At 42.8% G+C, this 26,162-nt stretch overlaps 1 protein-coding gene across 1 annotated transcript in view; it reads left to right on the top strand.

The window, feature by feature from the left end:
* Nucleotides 1–26,162, top strand: part of LOC134016979 (titin-like) — a 137,283-nt gene that overhangs the window by 52,086 nt on the left and 59,035 nt on the right. Inside the window, exons 89-152 of the mRNA XM_062456225.1 lie at nucleotides 8–274; nucleotides 440–703; nucleotides 1,025–1,164; nucleotides 1,286–1,412; nucleotides 4,181–4,447; nucleotides 4,548–4,814; nucleotides 4,916–5,182; nucleotides 5,276–5,415; nucleotides 5,535–5,661; nucleotides 6,138–6,280; nucleotides 6,646–6,769; nucleotides 6,956–7,222; nucleotides 7,312–7,409; nucleotides 7,522–7,690; nucleotides 7,772–8,038; nucleotides 8,181–8,447; nucleotides 8,544–8,822; nucleotides 8,918–9,326; nucleotides 9,462–9,586; nucleotides 9,692–9,958; nucleotides 10,144–10,413; nucleotides 10,576–10,875; nucleotides 11,005–11,307; nucleotides 11,390–11,577; nucleotides 11,676–11,790; nucleotides 11,906–12,190; nucleotides 12,302–12,453; nucleotides 12,574–12,721; nucleotides 12,808–12,985; nucleotides 13,096–13,217; nucleotides 13,303–13,590; nucleotides 13,695–13,991; nucleotides 14,106–14,292; nucleotides 14,374–14,489; nucleotides 14,581–14,880; nucleotides 14,993–15,292; nucleotides 15,384–15,489; nucleotides 15,574–15,770; nucleotides 15,860–16,165; nucleotides 16,251–16,529; nucleotides 16,628–16,927; nucleotides 17,093–17,395; nucleotides 17,497–17,877; nucleotides 18,018–18,320; nucleotides 18,427–18,726; nucleotides 18,817–19,113; nucleotides 19,276–19,560; nucleotides 19,668–19,961; nucleotides 20,055–20,354; nucleotides 20,512–20,820; nucleotides 20,931–21,121; nucleotides 21,312–21,741; nucleotides 21,828–22,136; nucleotides 22,321–22,502; nucleotides 22,596–22,725; nucleotides 22,813–23,112; nucleotides 23,204–23,521; nucleotides 23,615–23,911; nucleotides 24,001–24,300; nucleotides 24,424–24,738; nucleotides 24,912–25,060; nucleotides 25,150–25,300; nucleotides 25,403–25,684; nucleotides 25,792–26,094. Coding sequence (XP_062312209.1) covers nucleotides 8–274; nucleotides 440–703; nucleotides 1,025–1,164; nucleotides 1,286–1,412; nucleotides 4,181–4,447; nucleotides 4,548–4,814; nucleotides 4,916–5,182; nucleotides 5,276–5,415; nucleotides 5,535–5,661; nucleotides 6,138–6,280; nucleotides 6,646–6,769; nucleotides 6,956–7,222; nucleotides 7,312–7,409; nucleotides 7,522–7,690; nucleotides 7,772–8,038; nucleotides 8,181–8,447; nucleotides 8,544–8,822; nucleotides 8,918–9,326; nucleotides 9,462–9,586; nucleotides 9,692–9,958; nucleotides 10,144–10,413; nucleotides 10,576–10,875; nucleotides 11,005–11,307; nucleotides 11,390–11,577; nucleotides 11,676–11,790; nucleotides 11,906–12,190; nucleotides 12,302–12,453; nucleotides 12,574–12,721; nucleotides 12,808–12,985; nucleotides 13,096–13,217; nucleotides 13,303–13,590; nucleotides 13,695–13,991; nucleotides 14,106–14,292; nucleotides 14,374–14,489; nucleotides 14,581–14,880; nucleotides 14,993–15,292; nucleotides 15,384–15,489; nucleotides 15,574–15,770; nucleotides 15,860–16,165; nucleotides 16,251–16,529; nucleotides 16,628–16,927; nucleotides 17,093–17,395; nucleotides 17,497–17,877; nucleotides 18,018–18,320; nucleotides 18,427–18,726; nucleotides 18,817–19,113; nucleotides 19,276–19,560; nucleotides 19,668–19,961; nucleotides 20,055–20,354; nucleotides 20,512–20,820; nucleotides 20,931–21,121; nucleotides 21,312–21,741; nucleotides 21,828–22,136; nucleotides 22,321–22,502; nucleotides 22,596–22,725; nucleotides 22,813–23,112; nucleotides 23,204–23,521; nucleotides 23,615–23,911; nucleotides 24,001–24,300; nucleotides 24,424–24,738; nucleotides 24,912–25,060; nucleotides 25,150–25,300; nucleotides 25,403–25,684; nucleotides 25,792–26,094 — 15,447 coding nt within the window. The remainder of the gene's footprint in view (nucleotides 1–7; nucleotides 275–439; nucleotides 704–1,024; nucleotides 1,165–1,285; nucleotides 1,413–4,180; nucleotides 4,448–4,547; nucleotides 4,815–4,915; nucleotides 5,183–5,275; nucleotides 5,416–5,534; nucleotides 5,662–6,137; nucleotides 6,281–6,645; nucleotides 6,770–6,955; nucleotides 7,223–7,311; nucleotides 7,410–7,521; nucleotides 7,691–7,771; nucleotides 8,039–8,180; nucleotides 8,448–8,543; nucleotides 8,823–8,917; nucleotides 9,327–9,461; nucleotides 9,587–9,691; nucleotides 9,959–10,143; nucleotides 10,414–10,575; nucleotides 10,876–11,004; nucleotides 11,308–11,389; nucleotides 11,578–11,675; nucleotides 11,791–11,905; nucleotides 12,191–12,301; nucleotides 12,454–12,573; nucleotides 12,722–12,807; nucleotides 12,986–13,095; nucleotides 13,218–13,302; nucleotides 13,591–13,694; nucleotides 13,992–14,105; nucleotides 14,293–14,373; nucleotides 14,490–14,580; nucleotides 14,881–14,992; nucleotides 15,293–15,383; nucleotides 15,490–15,573; nucleotides 15,771–15,859; nucleotides 16,166–16,250; nucleotides 16,530–16,627; nucleotides 16,928–17,092; nucleotides 17,396–17,496; nucleotides 17,878–18,017; nucleotides 18,321–18,426; nucleotides 18,727–18,816; nucleotides 19,114–19,275; nucleotides 19,561–19,667; nucleotides 19,962–20,054; nucleotides 20,355–20,511; nucleotides 20,821–20,930; nucleotides 21,122–21,311; nucleotides 21,742–21,827; nucleotides 22,137–22,320; nucleotides 22,503–22,595; nucleotides 22,726–22,812; nucleotides 23,113–23,203; nucleotides 23,522–23,614; nucleotides 23,912–24,000; nucleotides 24,301–24,423; nucleotides 24,739–24,911; nucleotides 25,061–25,149; nucleotides 25,301–25,402; nucleotides 25,685–25,791; nucleotides 26,095–26,162) is intronic.

Genomic DNA, 26,162 nt, shown 5'->3' with positions numbered 1-26,162 from the left:
ATTGTAGGTATGAGGCTCAAATTCGTCTCACAACTAAGGGACCAAATTGTGAAGGAAGGTAAAACGGTTCAATTTGAGTTTGAGCTAACTCATGAAAATGTGACAGTGACGTGGTACAGAAACGAAATAAAACTCCATCCAAGCAGAACCCTGATCAACCATGTTGAAGGAAAGAAACATTCATTAGAAATGAGGGAGTTGACACTAGACGATACATGCCAAATTAAGGCAGAGGCTAAAGGAATATCGTCAACTGCCAACCTGACGGTGATAGGTAACCACGACTGTGTCTTTCTTCTCTCTGTTTGTCTTATTGTTGACCATCTGTTTAATGTATGCACTGTTTCATGTAGTACGCCAGATTGATGTCATGTATGATATGATATTGTGGTACAAACTGGAATTAAGCTTTTTAATTGCGATTTAACGCTCTTCTCAGAGGGTGACGCAGTCTTCATAGTGAAGTTGCAAGACTATACCGCTGTGGAGAAAGACGAGGTCACTCTGGACTGTGAACTCAGCAAAGACGTCCCTGTGAGGTGGTTCCACAAAGAGACAGAGATCAAAGCCTCCAAGATGGTGACCATGAAGTCTGAAGGGAAACGCAGAGTCCTGTCCATTAAGAAAGTGGAGGAAAAAGATAGAGGGCAATATGTATGTGACTGTGGAACTGACAAGACCATGGCAAACATCAATATTGAAGGTATTAGGCTATGCCTGTGGCTATTAGGAACCTGAATTCACTTGGCTGACATCTAGATTTTCTTTTCGATATTATTTATTTATTTTCTTCGTGTCAATGGCCATTATGATGTATTTCTGTTTTAGGCTACTGTCCCAATTGGCCCCTTTTGTTGGTGTGTCTCCATTGTGTGTTCTGTGTTGTGTAATGTTGTTGGCATTTGGTGGTGCTGTTCTGTGTCTGTGTATGTGTTTCTGACCCCTGTTGCACATGAATTTCCTTTCTAAGCAAATTAGGCTTTTTTGTTTGTTTGAACACCTTGTTATGTAAATTCTATTGTAGCTCGTGATATCAAGGTGATTCGACCCATGTATGGAGTTGAACTCTTTGATGGCGAAACGGCTCGTTTTGAGGTTGAGATTTCTGAAGATGATGTCCATGGCCAGTGGAAGTTGAAGGGAGATGTCCTAAATCCTTCCCCTGTATGTTTCATTGACATATTCATATAACATATCATACATATTCAGAGTGCAAAGACAATCTGTGAATATAATTTTTTGGGATGTACTCATTTCTTCACTGATCTTACAAAATTATTCACAGGATGTGGAAATTGTTGAGGAAGGTGGCAAGCACACATTGACTTTGTACAACTGCAAAGTCAGCCAGTCAGGTGAAGTGGGATACCAGGCTGCCAATGCTAAATGCACAGCTAATCTGAAAGTGAAAGGTATGATTGTTGTTTCTTGAATGCATTATGTTATGTAGCACTGAAACAGCCTTGGTCAGGGTCACTAACGACCTCCTGATGGCAGCAGATACTGCTTCCTCATCTCTACTCATCCTCCTGGACCTAACAGCTGCTTTTGATACAGTAGATCACAATATCCTCCTCCACCGCCTGCAATACACAATTGGACTCTCAGAAAATGTTCACAACTGGTTTATCTCAGACCTCACCGGCAGGACTGAGCACGTCGCCCTGGGCAAAGCCAAATCACACACCCACAATGCCACCTGTGGTGTCCCTCAGGGCTCTGTGCTGGGCCCCACCCTCTTTTCCATCTACATGCTCCCTCTTGGCGAATTCATTAGCAGGCACGGAATATCATTCCATTGTTACGCTGATGACACACAGCTTTACCTCAGGACAACCCCCACTTCTTCTGCTCCCCTGCCAACATCCACATTGACCAGCTGCCTGGAGGAGATAGAGGCGTGGATGATGCTCAACTTGGAACTATTCAACTGAAGTTGAATAGTTCCAAAATGGAAGCCATATTAGTTGTAACACCACATCAGCTCCGCCTTTCCACCATCAACAGTGTCACCTTCTCCGGCCAAAACATCCCACTTTATGCTTCTGTCACCAATCTGGGCTGCATTTCCCGATAACGATGGATCGTAGCAACGATCGAGTAAAAAACAAAACCATCAAATTATCTTACGTGCGTTTCCCAAACATGCTCGTAAAGAGTAGGCTAATCTATGCGCTTTCAAGAGCTACACATTTTTAAGAGACACTTTAGCTACGATGTCTTTGGGAACCGCCCGTAAAACTAAGATTTGTCATACGATGGATTCTACAATCAACTTAGGTTTACGACGCTTTCGGGAAACGCAGCCCTGGGTGTTAAAATAGATTCTCAGCTCACCTTTGACAACCACATAAAACACCTCTGTAAGACATCATTCTACCACCTCAAGAACATCGCCAAACTCCGTCCAACACTCATCCTGGCAGATGCATAGAAGCTTGTCCACGCCTTTGTCTCCTCCAGGCTGGACTATTGTAATGCACTCCTCATCGGGATCTCTGGCAAGAGCATCCAGAGACTGCAATACATTCAAAACAGCGCTGCCAGGATCCTAATGAGGGTGCTCAAATATGATCATATCACCCATCCTGAAAACTCTTCACTGGCTACCTGTCCCATTCAGAATCCAATACAAGGTCTCCCTCCTCACCCACCAGTGCCTTCATGGACATGCCCCCAGTTACCAGTACAGGAACTCCTCACCCCCAGACCTCCTCAAGTACCCTCCGATCTGCAACATTACACACCCTTGCCCCTTGTGTTATCTTCGGGTCATTCTGACCCATCAGTCATTGTGACCCACCGTCGTATTGTGACAACTTAACCGCATACAAAAACAAAGTGAAGCATTTTCTTTTAACCGTTGGGCTTTTTCAGACCCCCCACATTGCAAAGGTTAAAAGAAAATTATTTTTATTTGTTTTTGTATTGGGTAAAATTGGGTAAACACAACGATGGTTCGTTATGAACCTTTGGGTCATGTGACCCGAAGGCAGCACAAGGGTTAAAGCCCCTAGAACCAAGCTATCCAGCATGGGTGATAGGGCCTTTGTGTCTGCTGCGCCTAAGCTGTGGAACGCCCTCCCTGACCATCTTAGGGCCCCTCAGACGACAGATGTTTTTGAAGGAATCCTTAAAACATATATATATATTTATTTTTAAAGCTTTTAATTAAATGTGTTTTATAGGTTTTGCTTTTAATTATTTATTGATCTTGATCTTTTTTTATTTATTGGGTGTGCTTTGCCTTCGGCAAGGGCACAACCTTTGTTCTCTCACATATATATTCTTATTCTTTCTTTTCCCACCCCTAAGCCTCAGTCAATATTTGGACTACATAGACAGCGTAGGTGTCAAAAGTTTCGTCTTGGTAGCGATTGAGTTGCTTGTATTTTTATGTACGTTCCGTGGCATGGTTTAAGTTTGAATTACGTTTTTGTGGCAAAATAGTGCCTTGTGTCAACGAAGGGTACTCAGTGCTAGCCTACGTCACAACGTCGGCACACGTTAGCAACAACGCATTAGATACGACGTGCATAGAGACTGTTGCACAGCAAGTATCGTATCGTGCCGTAGTTTGGCTAGCAACAGCAGCTAGCACTAGGCTACAGTAGCTTGCTCGTAGCACAATTCAGCTTCTCCAGGCAGGGCTCTAGACTGAGACCAAAAAGTCGCTTTTGGCTTTGTTACTGACAATGATCGCTTCCAGCAAACTTTTTTTTTTAACTTTTTCCCCCTAAATAAATATCAAGCTTATTTACATGTTTGGGGGCATATTTTCAGTCAGGAGATGGTACTAGTACTGTTTGAATCGCGATTCCATCTGAAAAATACTGCCGGTGACAACGTGGTTAGAATAGCTTGTTTCAAAGGATGTTCAGCTTGTTTATTAAATGGACCCATCTGCAACCGATGTAAGCAAGCACACCCTACAATTTCCCCAGAAATTGTATCCTCTCTAGTTTTTATTGTTATATATATATATATATATATATATATATATTTAAATTATTTTTAATTTGTATTACTATATGATTTGTAGCACTCGGAGATTGCTTAAATATAGAGTGCAATATAAATAACATTTATTATTATTATTATTATTATTATGTTCTCATCTGATATTGCTGCAATAGAAGTTTTTATTACATTATTTATCTTGTTATTTTTATGATTTCAGAACTTCCACTAACCTTCATCACACCTTTGAGTGATGTGCAAGTCTATGAGAAGGATGAGGCAAGGTTCGAGTGTGAAGTGTCAAGAAAGGCCAAGAGCTTCCGTTGGCTTAAGGGATCTCAGGAGTTGAAATCCGATGACAAGTTTGAGATGACACAACTGGGAAATATTTACACTTTGGTGGTCAAATCCGCTGCATTTGATGATGAAGCCAAGTACATGTTTGAGGCTGAGGACAAGAGAACAACTGGCAAACTAGTTATCCAGGGTAATTAACATTTATTTCATACATTTGCCATCTACAGTGTTCAACTGATCATCCACAGTGCCTGTTATAATAAGATAACTAACTTATAATTTCCGGATAGGTATTCGCCTTGAGTTTGTCAAGCCCATTAAGGATGTCACAGTGAAGGAGCGTGAGACAGCAGAGTTCAGTATTGAACTTTCACATGACAAGATCCAGGTCACTTGGTACAAGAACGATGTGCGTTTGCATCCCAGCAAAGTGGTGCACATGTCAGAGAATGGCAAATTCCACACCCTGGCCTTCAAGGAAGTGTCCATTGATGACACATCTATGATCAAAGTTGAAGCATTGGGAAAGAGCTCCAAGGCCATGCTGACAGTTCTTGGTATGTAAATGTGTTAAAAGTTGTATTAGCATGCACTGACCAAAAGCTTCCTGTACTAGCTGCAATAATTATTTGACAAAAATTGTATTTGTGTTGTGCAGAGGGAGAGCCATACTTTGTCACCAAGTTGCAAGACTATACTGCAGTGGAGAAGGATGAAGTAATGATGGTCTGTGAACTGAGCAAGGCCTCTGCTCAGGTGAAATGGTTTAAAGATGGACAAGATATTATTCCATCCAAGAATGTTCTTATTAAAGCTGATGGAAAGAGGCGTATTCTGACAGTCAAGAAGGCAGAAAAAGGCAACATTGGAGAATATACCTGTGACTGTGGTTCTGACAAAACCATAGCCAGGCTGGATATTGAAGGTGTGGTAAAACAATTATACCTTTAGGACATTTAATTCCAGAGAATTCAGCGTGCAAAATTAATGCAAACAAATATGTGCTTCTCTTCTGCAGAGCGTGACATCAAGATAGTCCGTCCCCTGTACAGTGTGGAAGTCACAGAGACTGAGACTGCTCGCTTTGAGACAGAGATCTCTGAGGAGGATGTGCATGGTCACTGGAAGCTCAAAGGAGAAGCTCTTCACCAGTCTCCTGTAAGAGTATTATCCATCACAGGATGAGCGTGATCATTGGGAGTTAAATGAGCTAATTTATAGAGAGACAAGAGACATACATGAAGATCTCTAATGTCTTTTTGTTCAACCTTTTCCAGGACTGTGAAATAAAGGAGGAAGGCACAAAGCACATGCTGATACTGTACAATGTTCGCATGGATCAAGTTGGAGGAGTTGACTTCCAGGCTGCAAATGCCAAATCCAATGCCCAGCTTAGAGTGAAGGGTGAGTTCAGAGGAAAAACTATGTTGCTGGGCATTTGTTTTGATGTAGACTTACAGTACAGCATGTTATGTTATTGAAATAGTTTATCTTTCATTATGTGCAATGCTAACATGATTATGAGTTTGACATCATGTGCCCATCACCTTTCTAGCTGACCAATAATAAGTAAGGCTTGGGCAGTGTTTGGCTAATGGCCAATCGGGTGTTGTGGCTATTTTAGAAGCCACATACCTTATCTATCTAGAGTGGGTGGTTAGGGTTTTGCAGAGCTACTTCATTCCTCTGTCCAGAGTTTGCTGCAAATCAAACACACGAGAACACATTCAACATGCAACTTAAGTAGGTTACCAAAGAGAAGTCATACTTGCTTCTGTTGTTCTGAAGTCTAATGGAACAAGTAATTTTGGCAAGATTTTTGTGGGAGAATTACATTTCATAACTGGGTGACCTAACAATGGCTTCTCCTGGATCCAAAGCTCGATCAATTGGTATGCTGCGTCCGCTGAAGGATGTCATTGTAACAGCTGGAGAGACTGCAACCTTTGACTGTGAGCTGTCATATGAGGGCATTGTTGTAGAATGGTTCCTTGGAAGCACAAAGATGGTAGAAAGCGACAGGGTGAGTACATAAGACTTTACAAAATCAATGCTATTATCACCAGAAGGCTGGTTTTATTAGTAAGCAAATTGGTCACACAAACTAGTATATATTGTGATAGTATTACTAAAATTGACATTCCTACAGTTTTTCATGTAAAATAAAAACACTGTTGAAATAGTTTAACATGTTTTTATATTGTACATATAAGGGCCTAGACACAGAGGAACCTCTATCTGTTTGTGATAACAGTAGGCTGTCCTATCATGCCTGCATTTCTCAAAGCTATTTTTACTGTCAAGTGCAGCTCTGAGAGACATGTATAGTGTATAGTGTGTATAACATGTGTATAGATTTGTTTGCATCAATGTGTTTTTCTTTTATAGGTTGTAACCCGTGCTGAGGGTAAAGCTCACACTCTGACTCTTAGAGATGTCAAACTAACAGAAGCTGGTGAGGTCAAACTCACTGCTAAGGACTTCAACGCTCAGGCCACACTTACTGTTAATGGTAAGTCTTGCTTCATTTATGTGTATTGAGAATTACATGTTTAATAAAAACTGAAATGGAAAGGGCATTTTAATTCAAATTTTTGTCCAGTTGCTACCTGGTATGTTGATCTTCTCAGTTGAATAAGAACTGTAATGTAGTTTGATTCATTTTTTACTTCTAATTATTTGATCATTTTCTAAACAGAGCCACCAGTTGAGTTCACCAAACCTCTGGAGGACCAGACTGTAGAAGAGGAGGCCACTGCTACTCTGGAATGTGAAGTTTCCAGAGAAAAGGCTGAAGTCAAATGGTTCAGAGATGGACAGGAAATCCGCAAAACTAAGAAACATGAAATGGTTGCTGATGGCCGCAAGAGAAAACTGATCATTCAAGGGTGTACACTTGATGATTCTAAGACATATACCTGTGACGCAAAGGAATTCAAAACATCTGCTTTCCTGAATGTTGAGCGTAAGTAACACTTTCATTGCTAATAAAATGTGGTTTTCTTATGGATTTCCAAAATGATTTCAGAGAAAAATATGGTCATATGCTTACAGCTCCTTATGTTGAGTTCTCCAAACCACTTCATGACGTTGAAGTCAAAGAGAAGGACTCTGCAAGATTTGAGTGTGAGGTGTCTCGTGAGTCTGCAAAGGTGAGAACTGTTTGATTAACCGCCAACGAATGCTAATGCCATGAGTTGTGACCATGTGCCTGGAATATGTGGCATTCATATGTAATAACATTGTTTTGTTCTGCCGAAAAAGGTGCGCTGGTTCAAGGATGGTAATGAGATCAGAAAAGGAAAGAAGTATGAAATTATTTCCAAGGGTCTCCAGCACATTCTCATCATCACAAAGACAGTCTTTGATGATGAAGCTGAATATGAATGTGATGCAAAAACCTCAAAATCCTCTGGCATGCTGACTGTCATTGGTAAGTGTTATTATTTTAACATTCTACAAGAGACATATTGTAGATCCATGGATTGATGACTAAAATATATTACCCTTGCAGAGGAGGAAGCTAGGTTCTCAAAGAACCTGTCTAATGTGGAAGGAACAGAGACAGACAGCGTGAAAATGATCTGTGAAGTATCAAAGCCCAGTGCTGAAGTCACCTGGTACAAGGGTGACAAGGAGCTGCCTGAGGGAGGAAGATATGAACACATTGCAGATGGAAGGAAGAGAATTCTTATCATCCAGGATCTCAAAATGGATGACGCTGGAGAGTACAACTGTAGACTCTCTAACGCCAAGACATCTGCTACTCTGAAGCTGAATGGCAAGGACAAAAACTATACGTTTAACACCCTCTGATAGTGTGAAATGTCATTCAAACATACAAAAATGATGTATGGTGTATAATATGATTCAGAAAGTCCAAAAACCATGTTTGAGTGTGACAGTATGTTTGTTTCCTCCAGAACTTGCTGCCGAGTTCATTGCCAGGCCTCAGAGTCAGGAGGTGGTTGAAGGAGAGAAGGCTGAGTTTGTCTGCTCGGTCTCCAAAGACACCTATGATGTCAAATGGTTTAAGAATGACAAGGAGATTACGGCTGGGGACAAATTCGACATTGTCTGTGATGGAAAGAGGAGAGCGCTTATTGTAAAGAAATGTGAACCAAAGGATGAAGGAAGCTATGTTGCTTTCATTGGCTCCACCAAAGCTTCAGCTGAGTTGTATGTCATTGGTAAGTATTATACAACGTCTGTGTTGCTTTTCTCAACCATATGTACAAAAGACACGTATGAAGGAGGATAATGTGGACACTTCTTTCTTACAACAGAGAAACTCAGGATAATTACACCCATCAAAGATACGCAAGTGAAGGAAGGACATGAGATTGTCTTTAACTGTGAGGTGAACACTGAGGGAGCCAAAGCAAAGTGGCTGAAGAAGGAAGAGACTATGTTTGAGAGCAGCAAGTACATCATGATCCAGAAAGACAATGTCTTTTCTCTGAGGATCAAGGATGCCCAAAGGACAGATGAATGTACCTACACTATTACACTAACCAACCAGCGCGGTGAACATGCAAAGGTCTCCGCCAATGCTACTGTGAAAGGTGAGTGCCATTATTTAATTGATGTGGATGGACAACGTCATGCTTTTTTTTGTTACTTCAATGTCTAATTAATTTGTTGTCTTTTGAAAATACAGAGGAGAAACTCAAGTTTTTGGAGCCTCTTGAAGACATTGATACTCAAGAGAAAAAGACCATTGTCTTTACATGCAAGGTGAACCGACCTGATGTCACGGTTAAATGGATGAAGGCCGGCCAGGAGGTTACCCTCAGCAAGCGCATCCTGTACAGGGTAGACAAAGACAAACACACGCTGACCATCAAGGACTGTATTCTGGCCGATGAGGGTGAATACACCGCAGTTGTCGGTGATGACAAATGCACCGCTGAGCTTATCATCAGTGAGGCACCCACAGACTTTTCCACACAACTCAAAGACCAGACCATCACTGAGTTTGAGGAGGCAGAGTTCACTTGCAAGCTGTCTAAAGAGAAGGCTGCAGTCAGATGGTACAGGAACGGACGTGAGATCAGAGAGGGTCCCAGGTACTTCATAAATAGCCTCCTGTCCAACTAGCTTTGTTCACGATATTTTGCTTTTGATTTGTAATTGAATTTGTAATCAAGTGGATTTTGTTTTAGAAAGTTGTCAGAGAGTTTTCATGTTCATGTGTTCAACAGATACAAGTTTGAGAAAGCTGGCAAGATCTGCAAATTGCGCATCAAGGAGTGCAGACCAGATGATGAGTGTGAATATGCCTGTGGAGTTGATGACAGGCGATCCCGGGCCAGACTCTTCGTTGAAGGCAAGTTATTCATTTTTCTGTGCCTACCTAACAGAATGATTGGTTTAAACTCCTCATCCAGATGTTCTAAACTGTGTGTCTAACATGTATTATGCTTCTTCGCAGAAACCCCTGTGGAGATCATCAGACCCCCAGCGGATGTGTTTGAGCCTCCAGGTTCAGACATTTTGTTTGAGGTGGAGCTCAACAAAGACAGAGTTGAAGTGAAATGGATGAGGAACAACATGATCATTGTCCAGGGTGACAAGTACCAGATGATAAGTGAAGGAAAGGTCCACAGACTGCAAGTGTGTGAGATTAGGCCCCGTGACCAAGGAGAGTACAGAATCGTTGCAAAGGAAAAGGACGCCAGAGCCAAGCTGGAGCTGGCAGGTATGTCAGAACATGATGAACATGATGAACATGCTATCATTGTAGTGCTTTTACATCAGCTGTCACAGCTCATTACACACAAACATCCACATTCTTTTCTCTGCATGCGCTTTATGTAAATTTATTTTTATTAATTTTTTTACAGTATTGATATTTGTCTGATTCCCCTTTTTTACCAATTCCAGCTGTGCCAAAGATCAAGACCACTGACCAGAACCTGGTGACTGATGCTGGGAAACCCTTCGTCATGACAATTCCCTATGATGCCTATCCTCGTGCAGAGGCTGAGTGGTTCTACAAGGATGTCAGCTTACCAGTGCAGAACATTGACACCTCTACAGACAAGACAGAATACAGACTAAAGAGCCCCAATAAAAATGATCAGGGAAGGTATAAGATTGTCATCAAGAACAAACACGGACAGGGAGAGGCATTCATCAACCTAGATGTCATTGGTAAGTAAAATAAAGGTTTCGAAGTATGAATGTCAGAACCTGCTCTTAAGGGAACATGAAGATCTTCTGATAAAACTGTACAAATATGCATTAAGTTATACGTTTTAACTTGGAAAAATAATTCCAAAGAACAGTACTTAATCAACTATGTGTGGTTGGCAGATGTCCCTGGACCTGTGAAGAACCTGAAGGTGGTTGACACTGCCGATGGTGAGGTGAGCTTGGCCTGGGATGAACCAGAGAGTGATGGTGGCAGCAAGATCATTGCTTACGTGGTAGAGAGGCGTGATATCAAGCGCAAGACATGGACCATGTCCACTGATCGCGCTGACACTCCAGAATACTGCGTCAGCGGACTCCAGAGGGATTCCATGTACCTATTCCGTGTCTGTGCTCGCAACAGAGTGGGCAGTGGCCCGACAGTTAAGACAGACACAGCTGTCCAAGCTAAGAACAAGTTTGGTAAGCCTTGGACAACAGCCGTAACATATTTTACAACACGATACAAAAGTAAAAGAATCTGCCCAAATAATACAGTGAATACAATATTTTGATTATAAGCGGATGTGATGTATTTTGTTTCTCTCACAGATGTGCCTGAAGCTCCTGAGAACGTTATGGTTGGAATTGTGAACAGGTTTGGTGCCACCGTTACCTGGAAACCTCCACTTTCCGATGGTGGATCTGAGGTTACCTCCTACATCATTGAGCTCCGTGATAGGACGTCTGTGAAATGGGAGGCTGCTATGGTCTGCAAGCCAGAGGACCGCTCTGCCACTCTGAGTGATGTGGTTGAGAACAAGGAATACATCTTCAGAGTCAAAGCTGAAAACAAAGCAGGAATTGGCAAACCAAGTGCTGCCACAGATCCAGTGAAGATCATGGACCCCATTGGTGAGTTACATGAAAGTTTTTTAAATTTAATACAAAAGAAATTGCATAGCAGTGACCATTTTAAAATACTCCCTATTTACAGAGAAACCCAGTCCACCACTTAACTTCAACTTCAGTGATCCAACAAAGAACTCTGTTCAACTGACCTGGGAGACTCCCATGAGCAATGGAGGCAGCATGATCACAGGCTACATCATCGAGAAGTGTGAGGATGGAACAGACAAATGGCTAAGATGCAACGCTAGGCTCTGCCAAGACCTGAACTATAAGGTACCAACACTTTCTACTAAATGTGTGTGTATATATATATATATAGTACTAATCCTGTTAAGTTGGGAAATTGTTCATAACTAATGTTTGTGGTGCAGGTGACTGGTCTGAAGCAGAGTCAAAAGTACCACTACAGAGTTATGGCTGAGAATGCAGCTGGAATGTCTGATCCAGCTGATAAGATTGGACCTGTCTTGGCTGACGATATACATGGTACATTATGCCATATTAGCCCCGTTCAAGTATCTTCTGAATCGACATATAGTCTATAGTCTAGTAAAATATCTAGAACCGTGTGGTAACACCTACATCTTTCTTTTCATTTTAGTTTCACCTTCAATGGACCTCAATGCATTCAAGAATGGTCTAGAGGTCATTGTTCCTCAAGCTCTCACAATACGTGTCCCTATTTCTGGATACCCAACACCCAAAGCTAAATGGAGATTTGGAGACAAGGAGTTGACCACTGGTGACCGTGTATCCATGGTTACAAAGAGTGGCTTCACAGAGCTTGTCATCACCCCAAGTGTGCGTCCAGACAAGGGAACATACACCCTGCAACTGGAAAATGATGTGTCCTCTGTCTCAGGAGAGATTGAAGTTAATGTCATTGGTAAGAACTGCAAATATAGGAATTTACCTTCAATAATTGAAGCACAATAGAAACAAACCTTTAAAGTATTTCTTTTTTGAACACTGTGTTGTGTTATGTTGCTATTTTTAGCATCTCCAAGTGCACCTAAAGACTTCAAAGTATCAGAGGTTACCAGACATCATGTGCATTTGATGTGGGAGGCACCAGAACATGACGGGGGAAGCCCAGTCTCTGGATACCAAATTGAAAAACGTGAGGTATCTCGCAAGACCTGGGTCAAGGTACGTTATATTATCATGCGATTACTGTTATACACCATCTTAGCCATTTTGAACAATCACAGCTTCCATTGTTGCTGACAAAATCATCTATTGAATTTCCTCTTGTGGTGACTTTTTTAGGTTGCCACCAATGTCATGGATCTGGAGCACACTGTCTCAGATGTCATTGAAGGCAAGGAGTATCTTTTCAGTGTTACTGCTTGCAACAAATGTGGCCCAGGAGAGCCTGCCTACATCGATGAGCCAGTCAATGTGTCCTCTCCGGCCAGTAAGTATTACTCAATACCACATGTTCTTATTCCAACTGTATCTTAATGGATCATTTAAAACAACATAAAACATTCTGGTTAACAGCTGTGCCAGACCCGCCTGAGAATCTGAAATGGAGGGACAAGTCAGCCAAAGGTATCTTCCTGTTCTGGGAGCCACCTAAGTATGATGGTGGTGCAAACATCAAAGGCTACGTTGTTGATAAGTGTCAACGAGGCTCAGACAAATGGGAGCCATGTGGTGAACCCCTGCCTGAGCTGAAGTAAGTTAACTTCTACATTACTGTGTCTCTATCCATGCTATATTAGACCTTGTTACTGATGATAAACTACACAGATTGTTCGAAAATAAAAAAAATTGTGCCTTCCTCAGGTTCCAGGTGACTGGTTTGACTGAAGGACAGTGGTATGCCTATCGTGTTAGAGCAGTCAACAGACTGGGAGCCAGCAATCCATGCAGGGCTACAGATGAAATCCTGGCTGTGGATCCAAAAGGTACAACATTATTTCATAATGTCCCAGTGCAAAGGACTTGATCATTTATAAAATAGCTCTCTAATTAAACATTCTATCCAAACAGAACCTCCAGAGATTCAGCTGGACGTGAAACTGATTGCTGGACTGACTGCCAGGGCTGGAACAAAGATTGAGCTCCCGGCTGATGTGCTTGGAAAGCCAGAACCCAAAGTGAAATGGACCAAAGCTGACCTGGTCTTGAAGGGAGACGATCATGTTGCCATTGACACCAAGCCTGGTCATTCCAAGCTATCTATTGCCAAAACAATAAGAGAAGACACTGCCACGTACATCATTGAAGCTGTCAACAGCAGTGGTCGTGCAACTGCAACTATTGATGTCAACATTCTTGGTACTATGATGTCTTGTTTACATTAAAACTACATACTGCGCTAAGAATCCACAACTTTGAACATATTAATGATTTTTCTTTTTCCTTTTCATCTTACCCAACAGACAAGCCAGGTCCTCCAGCTGCCTTTGACATCTCTGACATCACCAATGAGTCTTGCTTCCTGGCCTGGAACCCTCCAAGAGATGACGGCGGTTCAGTGGTCACTAACTACATTGTTGAGAAACGTGCTACTGACAAAGAAGAGTGGCAGAAATTGTCTTCTACTGTGAAGCAAACGACTTTCCATGCCCTGAAGCTCACTCCTCTGAAAGAATACGTCTTTAGAGTTCAGGCAGAAAACCAGTATGGCATTGGAGCCCCTACCGAGCATGTGCCAATTATTGCCAAATACTCCTTTGGTACATAGTTTTTGTTGTAAAGATTCAATTTCTATATAGAATACATAAATGCGTAATACAATGTAATTATTGAACTAGATGTTGTAGTTCATCGATGATATGCTGTTGTTTTAGATCCTCCTGGTGCTCCAACAAGAGTACAGCACTCTGACATTGCCAAGGACTCTTTGACTCTCACTTGGTATGAGCCTGATGAGGACGGTGGTAGTCCCATCACTGGCTACTGGGTGGAGAAGTTTGACCAAGAACAGGACAAATGGATCAGATGCAACAAGTTGCCTATTAAGGACACCACCTTCAGGTATGTCTGGTGAAGGGCAATGGTTATTAGCACATAATTCTTCTTACAGTCTGACTAAGTTTGTTTCCATTCTCATTTCAGGGTGAAGGGACTGCCTACCAAGAAGAAGTACAGATTCCGTGTATTGGCAGAGAATCTCGCAGGACCAGGAAAGCCAAGCACTGAAACTGATCCAATCTTGGTTAAAGATCCAATTGGTATGATTTGGAGCATTCAAGTATTATTTAAATATATATTGTGGGTGAAAGTCAAGAAAACATGTTCTTCTAAACCCATGTTGTGTTCTAGATCCTCCATGGGCCCCTGGTAAACCATACATCAAAGACATTGCCAAGACGTCAGCCTGCCTACAATGGACCAGGCCCGAGCATGATGGTGGGGCCAAGATTGAGTCCTACATTATTGAACTTCAGAAGACAGGAACTGAGGAGTGGGTTCGTGTAGCAGACGATATCCCAACGACAGAACACTTCCTGAAGGGGCTTATGGAGAAGCAGGAGTACTCCTTCAGAGTCAAGGCTGTCAACGTGGCTGGAGAGAGTGAGCCCAGTGATCCAAGCGATCCAGTGGTCTGCAAGGAGAGACTCTGTAAGTCACAACATGTATTGAAGGGGTATTCAGTAGAATTATCCTCAATGACCATGTATTCAAAGGGTATTATGCATCTGACATATAATGACTGTTTGATCTGCTGTTCCAGACCCTCCATCACCTCCTCGCTGGCTTGAGGTGACCAACATTACTAAGATCAATGCTGACCTGAAGTGGGCTGTTCCAGACAATGATGGTGGTTCACCAATAACCAACTACTTAGTTGAGAAGAGGGATGTCAGACGCAAAACCTGGCAGACAGTAGACACCACTGTAAAGGAGATCAAGTACACTGTGACTCCTCTAAACGAGGGCACACTGTACGTATTCCGTGTGGCTGCTGAGAACGCTGTTGGACAAAGTGATTACTATGAACTAGAAGACGCCGTACTGGCTAAAGACACCTTCAGTAAGTTCAAATCGTATTGGGATATGACATACAGTATGTTACCATGGTAAATGGTGTACTTTTATGTTAAACTTGTGTGTTTTTCTTCTAGCCACTCCTGGGCCACCATATGCCTTGACTGTGTTGGAGGTCTCTAAGAGACACGTTGAACTGAAATGGGAGGCTCCAAAAAGCAATGGTGGAAGACCCATTACAAAGTATGCAAGACGACTTTAGGACTGCCTTTTCTGAATCGTACTTCTATTATTCACATTTTAATGCATATATTATGTATTTTATAGGTATGTCATTGAGAAGAAAGAGAAGCTGGCAACCCGCTGGGTGAAGTCTGGCAAGACCCCAGGCGCTGAATGCAAGTACAAGGTAACTGACGTGGATGAAGGAACCGAGGTTCAGTTCCAAGTCCGTGCTGAGAATGAGGCTGGTGTTGGACATCCCAGTGAACCTACTGAGATCCTCACAATTGAAGATCCAACAAGTAAGTTTGTGGTCATAGCCTTTTACTTTTTTCGTTATTCAAATAAAAGCCAAACTAAATATATATGTTGTACTTTGTTTTTCTCAAAGGTCCTCCATCTCCTCCTCTTGATCTGGTTATTCCCGACGCCAGCAGGGAGCATATTTCCATCACCTGGAAGGTCCCAGCAAAGAACGGAGGCAGCCACATTACTGGATACCATGTTGAACTTTCTGAAGCTGGCACAGAAAAGTGGATGAGGGTCAACTCTCGTCCAATTAAGGAGCTTAAGTACAAGGTAGAGGAGGGCATTATTCCAGAGAAACAGTACGTCCTCAGGGTGCGTGCCATCAACTCCATCGGTGTCAGTGACCCCTCCGCAATCTCCGACAAGGTGTTTGCCAAGGACCCTGACTGTAAGTGTACTTCGGTCAATATGTGTAAAACAATTGCCATTTTGAAAATATACAAAACTTGCAATTACTTTGTCGTCTTTCTCAGGTATACCTACTATGGATGTACAGGCCCAAGACATTGTTGTTGTTGAGGGTGAGAAACTCCACATCAACATCCCATATAGAGCCATTCCCAAACCAAAGATGGTGTGGCAGAAGGACACAGTGGAGTGTAAGGCTGATGATAGACTGACCATGACCTGTGAGCTGAACAGCGTTCACTTGGAGCTGCTGAAGTGTGTTCGTGGTGATGCCGGTGCATACAGCATCACTTTGGAGAACTCTCTTGGAACAGCAACTGGAATCATCAATGTTAAAGTTATTGGTAAGACCACTTTAGTGGTATTCAACCTGCAGGTTATATAACATATTTCAGTTTTAGTAGATAATGAATTTGACTGTTTCACAATGTCATTTCCTCAGGTCTTCCTGGCCAATGCAAGGACATTAGTGCCAGTGACATTACCAGTACCTCCTGCAAAATGTCATGGGAGGCTCCAGAGGATGATGGAGGTAGCCCCATTCTCAGCTATGTACTGGAGCGCAGAGAGGCTTCTAAGAAGACCTACATGCCTGTGATGTCAGGAGAGAATATCTTGACACGACAGGTTAAGGATCTCTTCCTCAACTGCGAGTATCACTTCAGGGTGAAGGCTGTCAACAAAGTTGGACCGGGAGTGTTCCTAGATCTTCGCAACCCTGTCATCACTGAAGAAATAAAACGTACGATTTGCTCCTCTGAATAATTAAAATGAAAGATTTTAATTTAGGCTGTAACAATATCACGGTATTCAGAACATGATTGCAAATGTGTGCCCCTGTCTTTACCTTATTACTTGCCGTTATGTATATTTGCTATAATTTTCCACTTTCCTTACTAATTTACAGAGAAGCCAGATCCACCGATTGAGGTTGAGGCTCTTAACCCAACCTCAAAATCCATCACTGTGACATGGAAAGCACCAGAATATGATGGCGGATGTGTTATCACTGGCTACATTCTGGAGAAGATTGAAAAAGAGGGAGAGCGATTCCAGAGGATCAACCCATCCTTGGTGCCTGGTTTCTCCTATGTTGTACCTGACCTAACTGAAGGAATGGAGTACCAGTTCCGTGTCAGGGCTGAGAATGCTGCTGGCGTTAGTGAACCATCTCGCAGCACTCCACTGATAAAGGCTTGTGATGCTGTTGGTAAGGATAGGCTTTATCAACCATTCGGAGGGCCCTTCTGTGATACATTAAAACGTTACTAAAAAGTTATATCTAATAACATCTCACTTAACGTGTTTCAGACGCTCCCAAGGTCACCCTCCACGCACGCCTGCAGTCTGGCCTGTGCATCCGAAAAGGAGAGGAAATCCGCCTGGATGCCTTTATCTCTGGTTCTCCTTATCCCACGGTGACCTGGCTGAGGGATAATGAGGATGTCACGAAGGAGCCTGTCAAGAAACAGCAACCACTAGTGGTTAAGAAGAAGACCAAGTCGAAGGTGCCTGAACCTGAGGAGGTGTTCGTAACTCCAATCCTGCAGCGTCTCTCTTTTGACCAGACCAAGAAGGGCCAAACCGCTATCATGGTGCGTGAATCTGTGAGAGTGGATCATGGATGCTTTACCATCAGGGTGGAGAACTCTCATGGAGTTGCAACTGCCTCTTGTGAGGTCAATGTTCTTGGTAAGACACCTATTTTAAACACTGCCACTATCAAGCTGTGCAAGCTGTGTGATTACATTTGCTTACACTGTATTGATTACATTTGCTTACACTGTATGTGTATATGCCTGCTTTGACACTGGCATCTGTTTGATGTCTAGATAAACCTGGACCTCCAGTGAACTTCACATTTGAGGACACCAGAAACACCTCTGTAATCTGCAATTGGGAACCTCCTCTGGATGATGGTGGCAGCGAGATCTTAAACTACATTCTGGAGAAGAAAGACAACAAGAATGATGAGATTGGCTGGATAACAGTGACCTCAACCCTTAGGGGTTGCACTTACCCTGTGACCAAACTGATTGAAGGAAAGGAGTACATCTTCCGCGTCACCGCTGAAAACAAATCTGGCTGTGGACCTTCATGTGTCTCTGAGCCACTTGTTGCCAAGAATCAATTTGGTAATTATATATTCAATTAAAAAAGCTGGTTGGTTTGTTTTTAACACTATTAGTATTTCTACTAATATAACAATGTCAAATGTGTCTTCCTCTACTCTTTCCTCAGATCCACCTGATGCACCAAACATGCCTAGGATTGGAGAGGTCAACGCTAACAGTATCCACATCTCCTGGCATGAACCCAAAGACAATGGCAGTCCCATCCTGGGCTACTGGATCGAGAGGAAGGAGATCAACAGCAAGCACTGGACAAGGGTCAATCGTAGCCTGTTCAACTCTCTGGAGGTCAAGGTTTTGGGTCTTATGGAGGGCTTGACTTACATTTTCAGAGTTTGTGCTGAAAATATGGCTGGTCCTGGGCCCTTCAGTGTCCCAACAGACCCTCAGATTGCCATGGATCCTATCTGTAAGTCTAAATGCACATCCCAATGATTACCTTTAGAACATACTGTAGCCTTACGAGGAGCACTAAGATGTATCATGTCCCATCCTACAGTGCCGCCTGGTCCACCCACTCCTTGGATTGTTGACACTGGTGCAACTTCCATTGATGTGGCTTGGAAACCTCCATTGTACAATGGAGGAGGAGACATCCTTGGGTACCATGTTGAGAAAGTTCTGGCTGGAGAGAAGGAATGGAAACGTAGCACAGAGTTTAGATGCAAGGAGCTCAAGTATACTGTGACCGGTCTCACTGAGGGTGCTGACTATATAGTCCGTATCATTGCTGTTAACGATTGCGGACCTGGAGTGCCAGGAGTGACTGAGCCTGTAACAGTAAAAGAACCTCAAGGTATCAATTCACACTCCACTATATTTCATATCTACATATATCACAACAAAAGTATAACTTTTGAGTATAACTTTTGAGTGTAACTTTTGAGTGTAACTTTCGAGTGTAACTTTTAAGTATAACACAACAGACATAGTACTTATAATGTATTTCTTCCTTCAGAACCTCCCGTTGTGGACTTTGATGACTCGGTAAAGAATGGAGTCATAATTCGCGCCGGAGACAACCTGCGTCTTCCAGCCATCGTGATTGGCAGACCTCAACCAGAGGTGAAATGGACCAAGGACGAATCAGAAACTGACAAGGAAAGAGTTGTCATTGAGACACAGGGAAAGAACAGCGTTCTCTTTATCAAGCATGCCTTGAGAACTGACCATGGAATGTACCAAGTCACTGGAACCAACAGCAGTGGAACCAAGGCAGCTGTCACTAAAGTTGATGTCATGGGTGAGTCTACACACAATGTTCTGTCAGGATGAAATAAGAGTCATCTGTTATTCTGCTTATATTCTAAGAAAAATTACATTAATCAAAATAAATTACTTTTTGACTAGACGTTCCTGGGCCTGTGGCTGACCTGAAGACTACAGTGGTTACTAAGAAGAACATTGGCATAAGCTGGGCTGACCCTGTTGACAATGGTGGCAGTGATGTCATTGGCTATGTGGTTGAGAGGAAGGATGCTAAGATGCAACTCTTCAGACAACCTATTGAAGTTGCTGCATGCAAGTGTGACATTCAGGGTCTGCTTGATGGAGAGGAGTACATGCTCCGTGTTATAGCAAGGAACAAGTACGGTCTTGGAGCCCCATGTGACATTGGACCTATCCTTGCTGTGGATCCCAAAGGTATGAAGGGAGTAAAGTATGAAAATACAAATAAAAAATGGATTGTCCGATCTGAAATTTAAATGTATTCTAAATTCTAATATATCATTTCAGGCACACCCTCTGCTCCAGAGAAGCTGCATTACACAGAGAGGACCAAGACCACCATCACTCTCTCTTGGGAACCCCCCCGTACTGACGGAGGGAGTCCTATTAGGGGTTACTACATTGAGAAGATGAGACATGATGGAACTGAATTTGACGTGGCCAACCGGCAGATCATCACAGAAACAACTGCAACCATTGAAAACCTCACTGAGAACAACATGTATCAGTTCCGTGTGAAGGCTATGAATGAGGTTGGAGAAGGGGACCCTTCAAAACCAATCAGCGCTAACATGCAGGATGATGAAGGTAAATAAGATCCTTATGGGTTGCACTAAAGCTACTGTACAGTTTGTAGGTTTGAGGGACATTCTTTTGAATATCCTTATAAGCTCAAATTCATAATACCGGTAATGCCTTTTGAATTAGCATTGCATGATGTTGATCTAAACTCTTTTTATTTCAGTCGCCCCAACAATTACTATCCTGAAACACATCAAGAGAGATACCATCATTGTCAAGAAGGGAGAGGCCATTGACATCCCTGCTGAGGTCAGTGGCCTTCCCATGCCAGTGTTCCAGTGGTCTAAGGATGGGGTGGTCATTGAGAAGCCCACAGAGACTCTACTGATGGAGTCAGAGGAGGTGAGCAGAACTAAAGCCACAACCAAGATCAGCATCCCTGAGACTATCAGACAAGACAAAGGATACTACAAGTTGACTGGCACAAACTGTCATGGCTCTGCCCATCACACTATCAGAGTGGAGATCCTAGGTAAGTGGTCTAACAATCATGCATATTTTGAAATGTTAAAATATAACATTTACTTGAAAGGCTGACGTTTAAAAAAAAATTGTAACACGTTTTTTTGTATTCTTTTACAGATCGTCCTCTTCCACCACATACTATAGTGGTTTCTGATATCAAGTCTGAATCATGCTATCTCACTTGGGATGCCCCTGAAGACAATGGAGGCAGTGATATCACAAACTACATCATTGAGAGGAGGGATGCAAGCAAGAAAAAGTCTGACTTTGAACAGATCACTTGCAACGTTATTGACAGAAGATATGGGGTTAGTGAAATGTTCAGTCTTTCATATTGTTTTTTTCTCTTCCATTTCAAGGCTAACTTTTTGAAAATGTTTTGTTCAAATTACAATACAGTTTTGTCAGTTGTTTTTATATACAACTATATAAATCATAAAATAAGGCTGGTATTCAGTATTTAAAATACAAATTTGACAATTACTTTCTATCCTTTAGGTCTACAAACTAGACACTTACGGATCATACCAGTTCAGAATCAAAGCCGAGAACAAGTTTGGAATTAGTGACGGTTGTGATTCTGATAAAGTCGTCCTTAAGGATCCATTTGGTCTTCCTGGTCCACCTCGCAACCCCAAAATTATCGGACACACCTCCACCTCCATGCTGGTGACGTGGGATCCTCCCCTAGACAACGGTGGATCCACCATCACAGGCTACTGGCTAGAAAAGAGAGAGAGAGGAGCTGTGTACTGGGGTCGTGTCAACAGAGCTCCTGTCACCAAGCCTGCAGTAAAGGGTCTGGAGTACAATGTGCTCCGCCTGAATGAAGGGGCTGAATACCAGTTTAGAGTGATGGCCTGCAATGCTGCAGGACTTGGACCACCTAGCGAATCATCTGAGTGTGCCTATGCAATTGATCCACGCAGTAAGTACTCCTTGCAAAGAAAGCGAGAGCTAATTTTGACAACCCTATTACTCCCTATTGACACAAATGTGAATGTTCTACTTTAGACCCCCCAAGCCCACCATCTTGCCCAGAATTAAAGGACAAAACCAAGACCAGTGTCACACTTACTTGGAACCCACCAGAGAGGAATGGAGGAAGTCCTGTCAAGGGCTACATAATCGAGGTCCACGAGGAAGGTGCTCCTGATTGGAGAAGAGTTAACGCCGCCGACAAGCCGCATCCTAGCACTGAGTTCACTGTTCCAGACCTCAAAGAGAACAAGAAGTGCAAGTTCAGAATCATCGCTGTCAATGCAGCTGGAGAGTCTGATCCCAGTTCACGTACCAATGATATCATCGTTGAAGATATCCTATGTAAGACATCAGTCAATTGAGACTATGACCAGACTTTAAATACAACAAAGAACAACAGACAATTTGATGTTTCATTTAAAAAAGATTATATCACAATAACTAACTATCAATTTATGAAGATATGTCTTGTTAAAGAAAATGCCAGTTGGACAGTGTGATTAATGGCATTCTTGTGTATTCACAGTGGAGCCAACCATCTCTCTTGAGGTCAGCGCCCATGACCTCCTGTCCTGTAGGGCTGGCTCTACGATTAAGATACCAGCAGTCATCACAGGACGTCCGACTCCTAAAGTGACGTGGACGTTTGATGGAACAGCAGAGACAGAGAAGAAGAATGAACTCCACACCCTTCCTATAGATTCAGATGTAAGAAGCATTCACATTTCCAAGCTACATAATGTTTTAATGGCCAAAAATCTGATGTAATAACTGAATTATGTTGTGAATGTCTGAATTTAGATCCAGTCTACTGATACAACCTCAGTCATAACCATTCCTGAGTGCAAACTCAACCATTCTGGACGCTATATCATCAATGCAGAAAGCGTAGCTGGACATAAGATCATGAAAGTCAGGGTCAATGTCCTTGGTAAGTATAAACAAAATAAAGCACAAGATAGCAAAGAGATTTATTTAAAGTGCATTCTGTAAATTGTTGTACTATTCTTTTTCACAGACTTGCCAGGTCCACCTAAAGACCTGAAGATCACTGACATCACAAGAGGCACATGTAGACTAACATGGAAAGCTCCAGATAATGATGGTGGACAGAGGATAAAGAGCTACTTCATTGAGAAGAAGACCGTGTTAGGAAAGGCATGGACAAAAGTTAACCCTGCATGTGGCAGCCAATCCTTTGTGGTGCCAGACCTTATTGAGGGACAAGAGTACTTCTTCCGTATCAGGGCAGAAAACCGCTTTGGAATGGGACCTTACATTGACACCATCCAAAGAACCAAAGCCAGAGACCCTATCAGTAAGTGATAAATCAGATATGTCAACTTCATACCATGTTGCCTAAGATCATGTCTGTTATTTAAACCTGTAAAACACGTTCTTTTTTTCAGATCCCCCAGAGCCTCCAACTCGTGTTAAGATTAACGATGTTACCAAGGGCACAGCTACCCTTACATGGAAGCCACCCAAGAATGATGGTGGTGCTCCTGTCACTCACTACACTGTTGAACGTCTTTGCTGGGATGCCAGTGGTGCCCAAAAGGAATCCTGGAGACAATGCAACAGGCGTGACATTGACTCCACCACTTTCAAGATGGATGACCTGAATGAAGGCGATGAGTATGAGTTCCGTGTCAAGGCTGTAAACGAAGCCGGTTCTAGCAGACCTTCCTCTACTGCTGGGCCAGTCCTAATCCAAGACCAAACACGTAAGATCACATCCAAAATCCAGCCACATTCAAGGTTAGGTCAATTTTCGGTAAGTTGACGACATTCTCTAAATGGAACTGTTTCTCACACAGGTGCACCTTCTATTGAACTGAGTGAGTTCATGGAGGTTGAACAGGGAGCGGACATTGCCATTGTGGCTAAGATCCGCGGTGGTCCCTTCCCCACTCTCACCTGGTTCAAGGCTCCTCCCCACAAGTCTGATGACAAAGTGGAGGTGCAGTATGATGAGCACATCAACAAGATTGTGTGTGACGACAGCTGCACACTGCTGATTCAGCAGGGCAAACGCTCAGACACTGGTCTGTACACCATCACTGCCAGCAACAGTCTAGGAAAGGCCTCCAAGGAGATGAGGCTCAATGTCTTAGGTAAATGTCTCAATTATTACCATGATCCCATGACTATGCCTTGGTTCTAGTCTCAATTGTCTAACTTATTGCTTGCTTGCTTATTTCAGGACGACCTGGACCTCCCTCTGCTCCCATCAAGTTCGAGGAGATTGGTGCTGAAAAGATTACCCTGTCATGGCTTCCACCTAAGGATGACGGTGGCTCCAAGGTGACGAATTATGTAATTGAACGACGCGTGGCCAACAGAAAGACCTGGATTTCAGTTACCAATGAGCCCAAAGAACGTGTCTTTACGGTAGAAGGTCTAATGGAGGGACATGAGTATGTGTTCCGCATCATGGCTCAGAACAAATACGGAGTTGGAGATCCTCTGGACAGTGAACCAGAGACAGCCAGGAATTTATACAGTAAGTGCAGCTCATAGTCACCATGTCCTAATACAATTTGAGTAATCATGTAAGGATATAAAAGTTGTGTTGAGGTTCAAGTTGTGTTGAAGTTAAGGACTCATGTATGTATCCTGCGTACAGCTGTTCCAGGCCAATGTGAGAAGCCAACCCTCTCCAGTGTCACTATGGACTCTATGACAATCAACTGGGAAGAGCCTGAAGTGGACGGTGGTAGTCCCATTACTGGATATTGGCTGGAGCGTAAGGAGACAACCTCTAAGCGCTGGAACAGAGTGACACGTGACCCCATCCGCCCCATGCCGCTTGGCATCTCCCACTGCGTGACCGGCCTCATTGAGGGCTCCCAATACCTATTCCGTGTGTCAGCCATCAATGCAGCCGGATGTGGGCTTGCCAGTCCACCAACGGATCCCATATTTGCTAGAGACCCCATCTGTAAGAATTTACTTTAAAACAAATTGCATCATTTGTGTTGTCATTTACTGTAAGGCACATTGCTGTATTTTTCCCTGTCACATTTCTAAGTTTACTGTAAAATGTATTTGTAATTAATAATTTGCAATTTGATAATTGTATACACTGTATATATTTTGTGTCTTGCAATATAGCTCCCCCTGGACCTCCAACACCCAAGGTGACAGACTGGACCAAGTCCACCGTAGATCTGGTTTGGATTCCACCTCTGAAGGATGGTGGATCCAAAATCATGGGATACTACATTGAGTACAAAGAGGAGGGAACAGAAGCATGGGTTAAAGTGAGTGATGTTTTGCTTTCTGCAACGTCATGGCATCCTCTGTTTCTTGGACTTGTAAACTTACACTCTGTTGAATGTTATTATTTTAGGCCAAAGAGAAGGAAGTCAGAGGCACCAAGTTTGTTGTTTCTGGACTAAAGACAAATGGACAATACAAGTTCAGAGTGGTAGCTATCAATGCTGCAGGTCTGAGTGAACCCGGTGAAGTTCCAGAAGTTATTGAGGTCAAGGACAGGACAAGTAAGACAACTCTCAAAACCAATACAGTACATTCAAACAATCATAACAAAATCCATAGAAACAATTCTTTGTTTGACACGATCCTGGTTGTCTTACCTGCAGTTGCTCCTGAGGTTGACCTGGATGCCTCAGTGAAGGACAGGATGGTTGTTCATGCTGGCGGGGTGATTCGCATCATAGCTTATGTGTCAGGACAACCTGCACCCACAATCACATGGAACAGAGATGATGGTGCTCTGCCACCAGATGCTGTAATTGAGACCACTGCCATCAGCTCCTCTCTGGTCATCAAGCCATGTACAAGGAGACACCAGGGAGTTTACACTCTGACGGCTAAGAATGACGGAGGTGAAAAGAAGAAAGCCATCATTGTTGATGTCCTTGGTGAGCATTTCAAAATTGAAATATATTTGTATATATATTTTTCTAATCCATCTTCATCATCCAATGTCATCTTTTGATATACTGTATGTGATGATGATCCTCCGTAGACGTCCCTGGACCTGTGGGTGTTCCGTTCACTCCTGAGCATCTTACCAGTGACTCCTGCAAGTTGAACTGGTTCTTCCCTGAGGATGATGGTGGCTCCGCCATCACCAATTACATCATAGAGAAACGCGAGGCTGAACGCAAGGCGTGGACAGCTCTCTCCTACACAGTCACCAGGCACACTGCTATAGCCCACAATCTGATGGTCGGAAATACCTATTTCTTCAGGGTTGCAGCTGAAAATGCAATTGGACTTGGTCCATTTGTTGAGACTACGTGCGAAATCGTAATCAAGGATCCTATCAGTAAGTAAAAATGTATTCCTCTAGATCACTGTCTTCACCAATACCTGTCACCTGTTTATTTAAACTTT

The sequence above is a fragment of the Osmerus eperlanus genome, chromosome 3 (genome assembly GCF_963692335.1).
Source record: "Osmerus eperlanus chromosome 3, fOsmEpe2.1, whole genome shotgun sequence".
NCBI lineage: Eukaryota > Metazoa > Chordata > Actinopteri > Osmeriformes > Osmeridae > Osmerus > Osmerus eperlanus.
The sequence above is the reverse complement of the archived record's forward strand: the minus strand, read 5'-3'. Positions and strand labels throughout refer to the sequence as shown.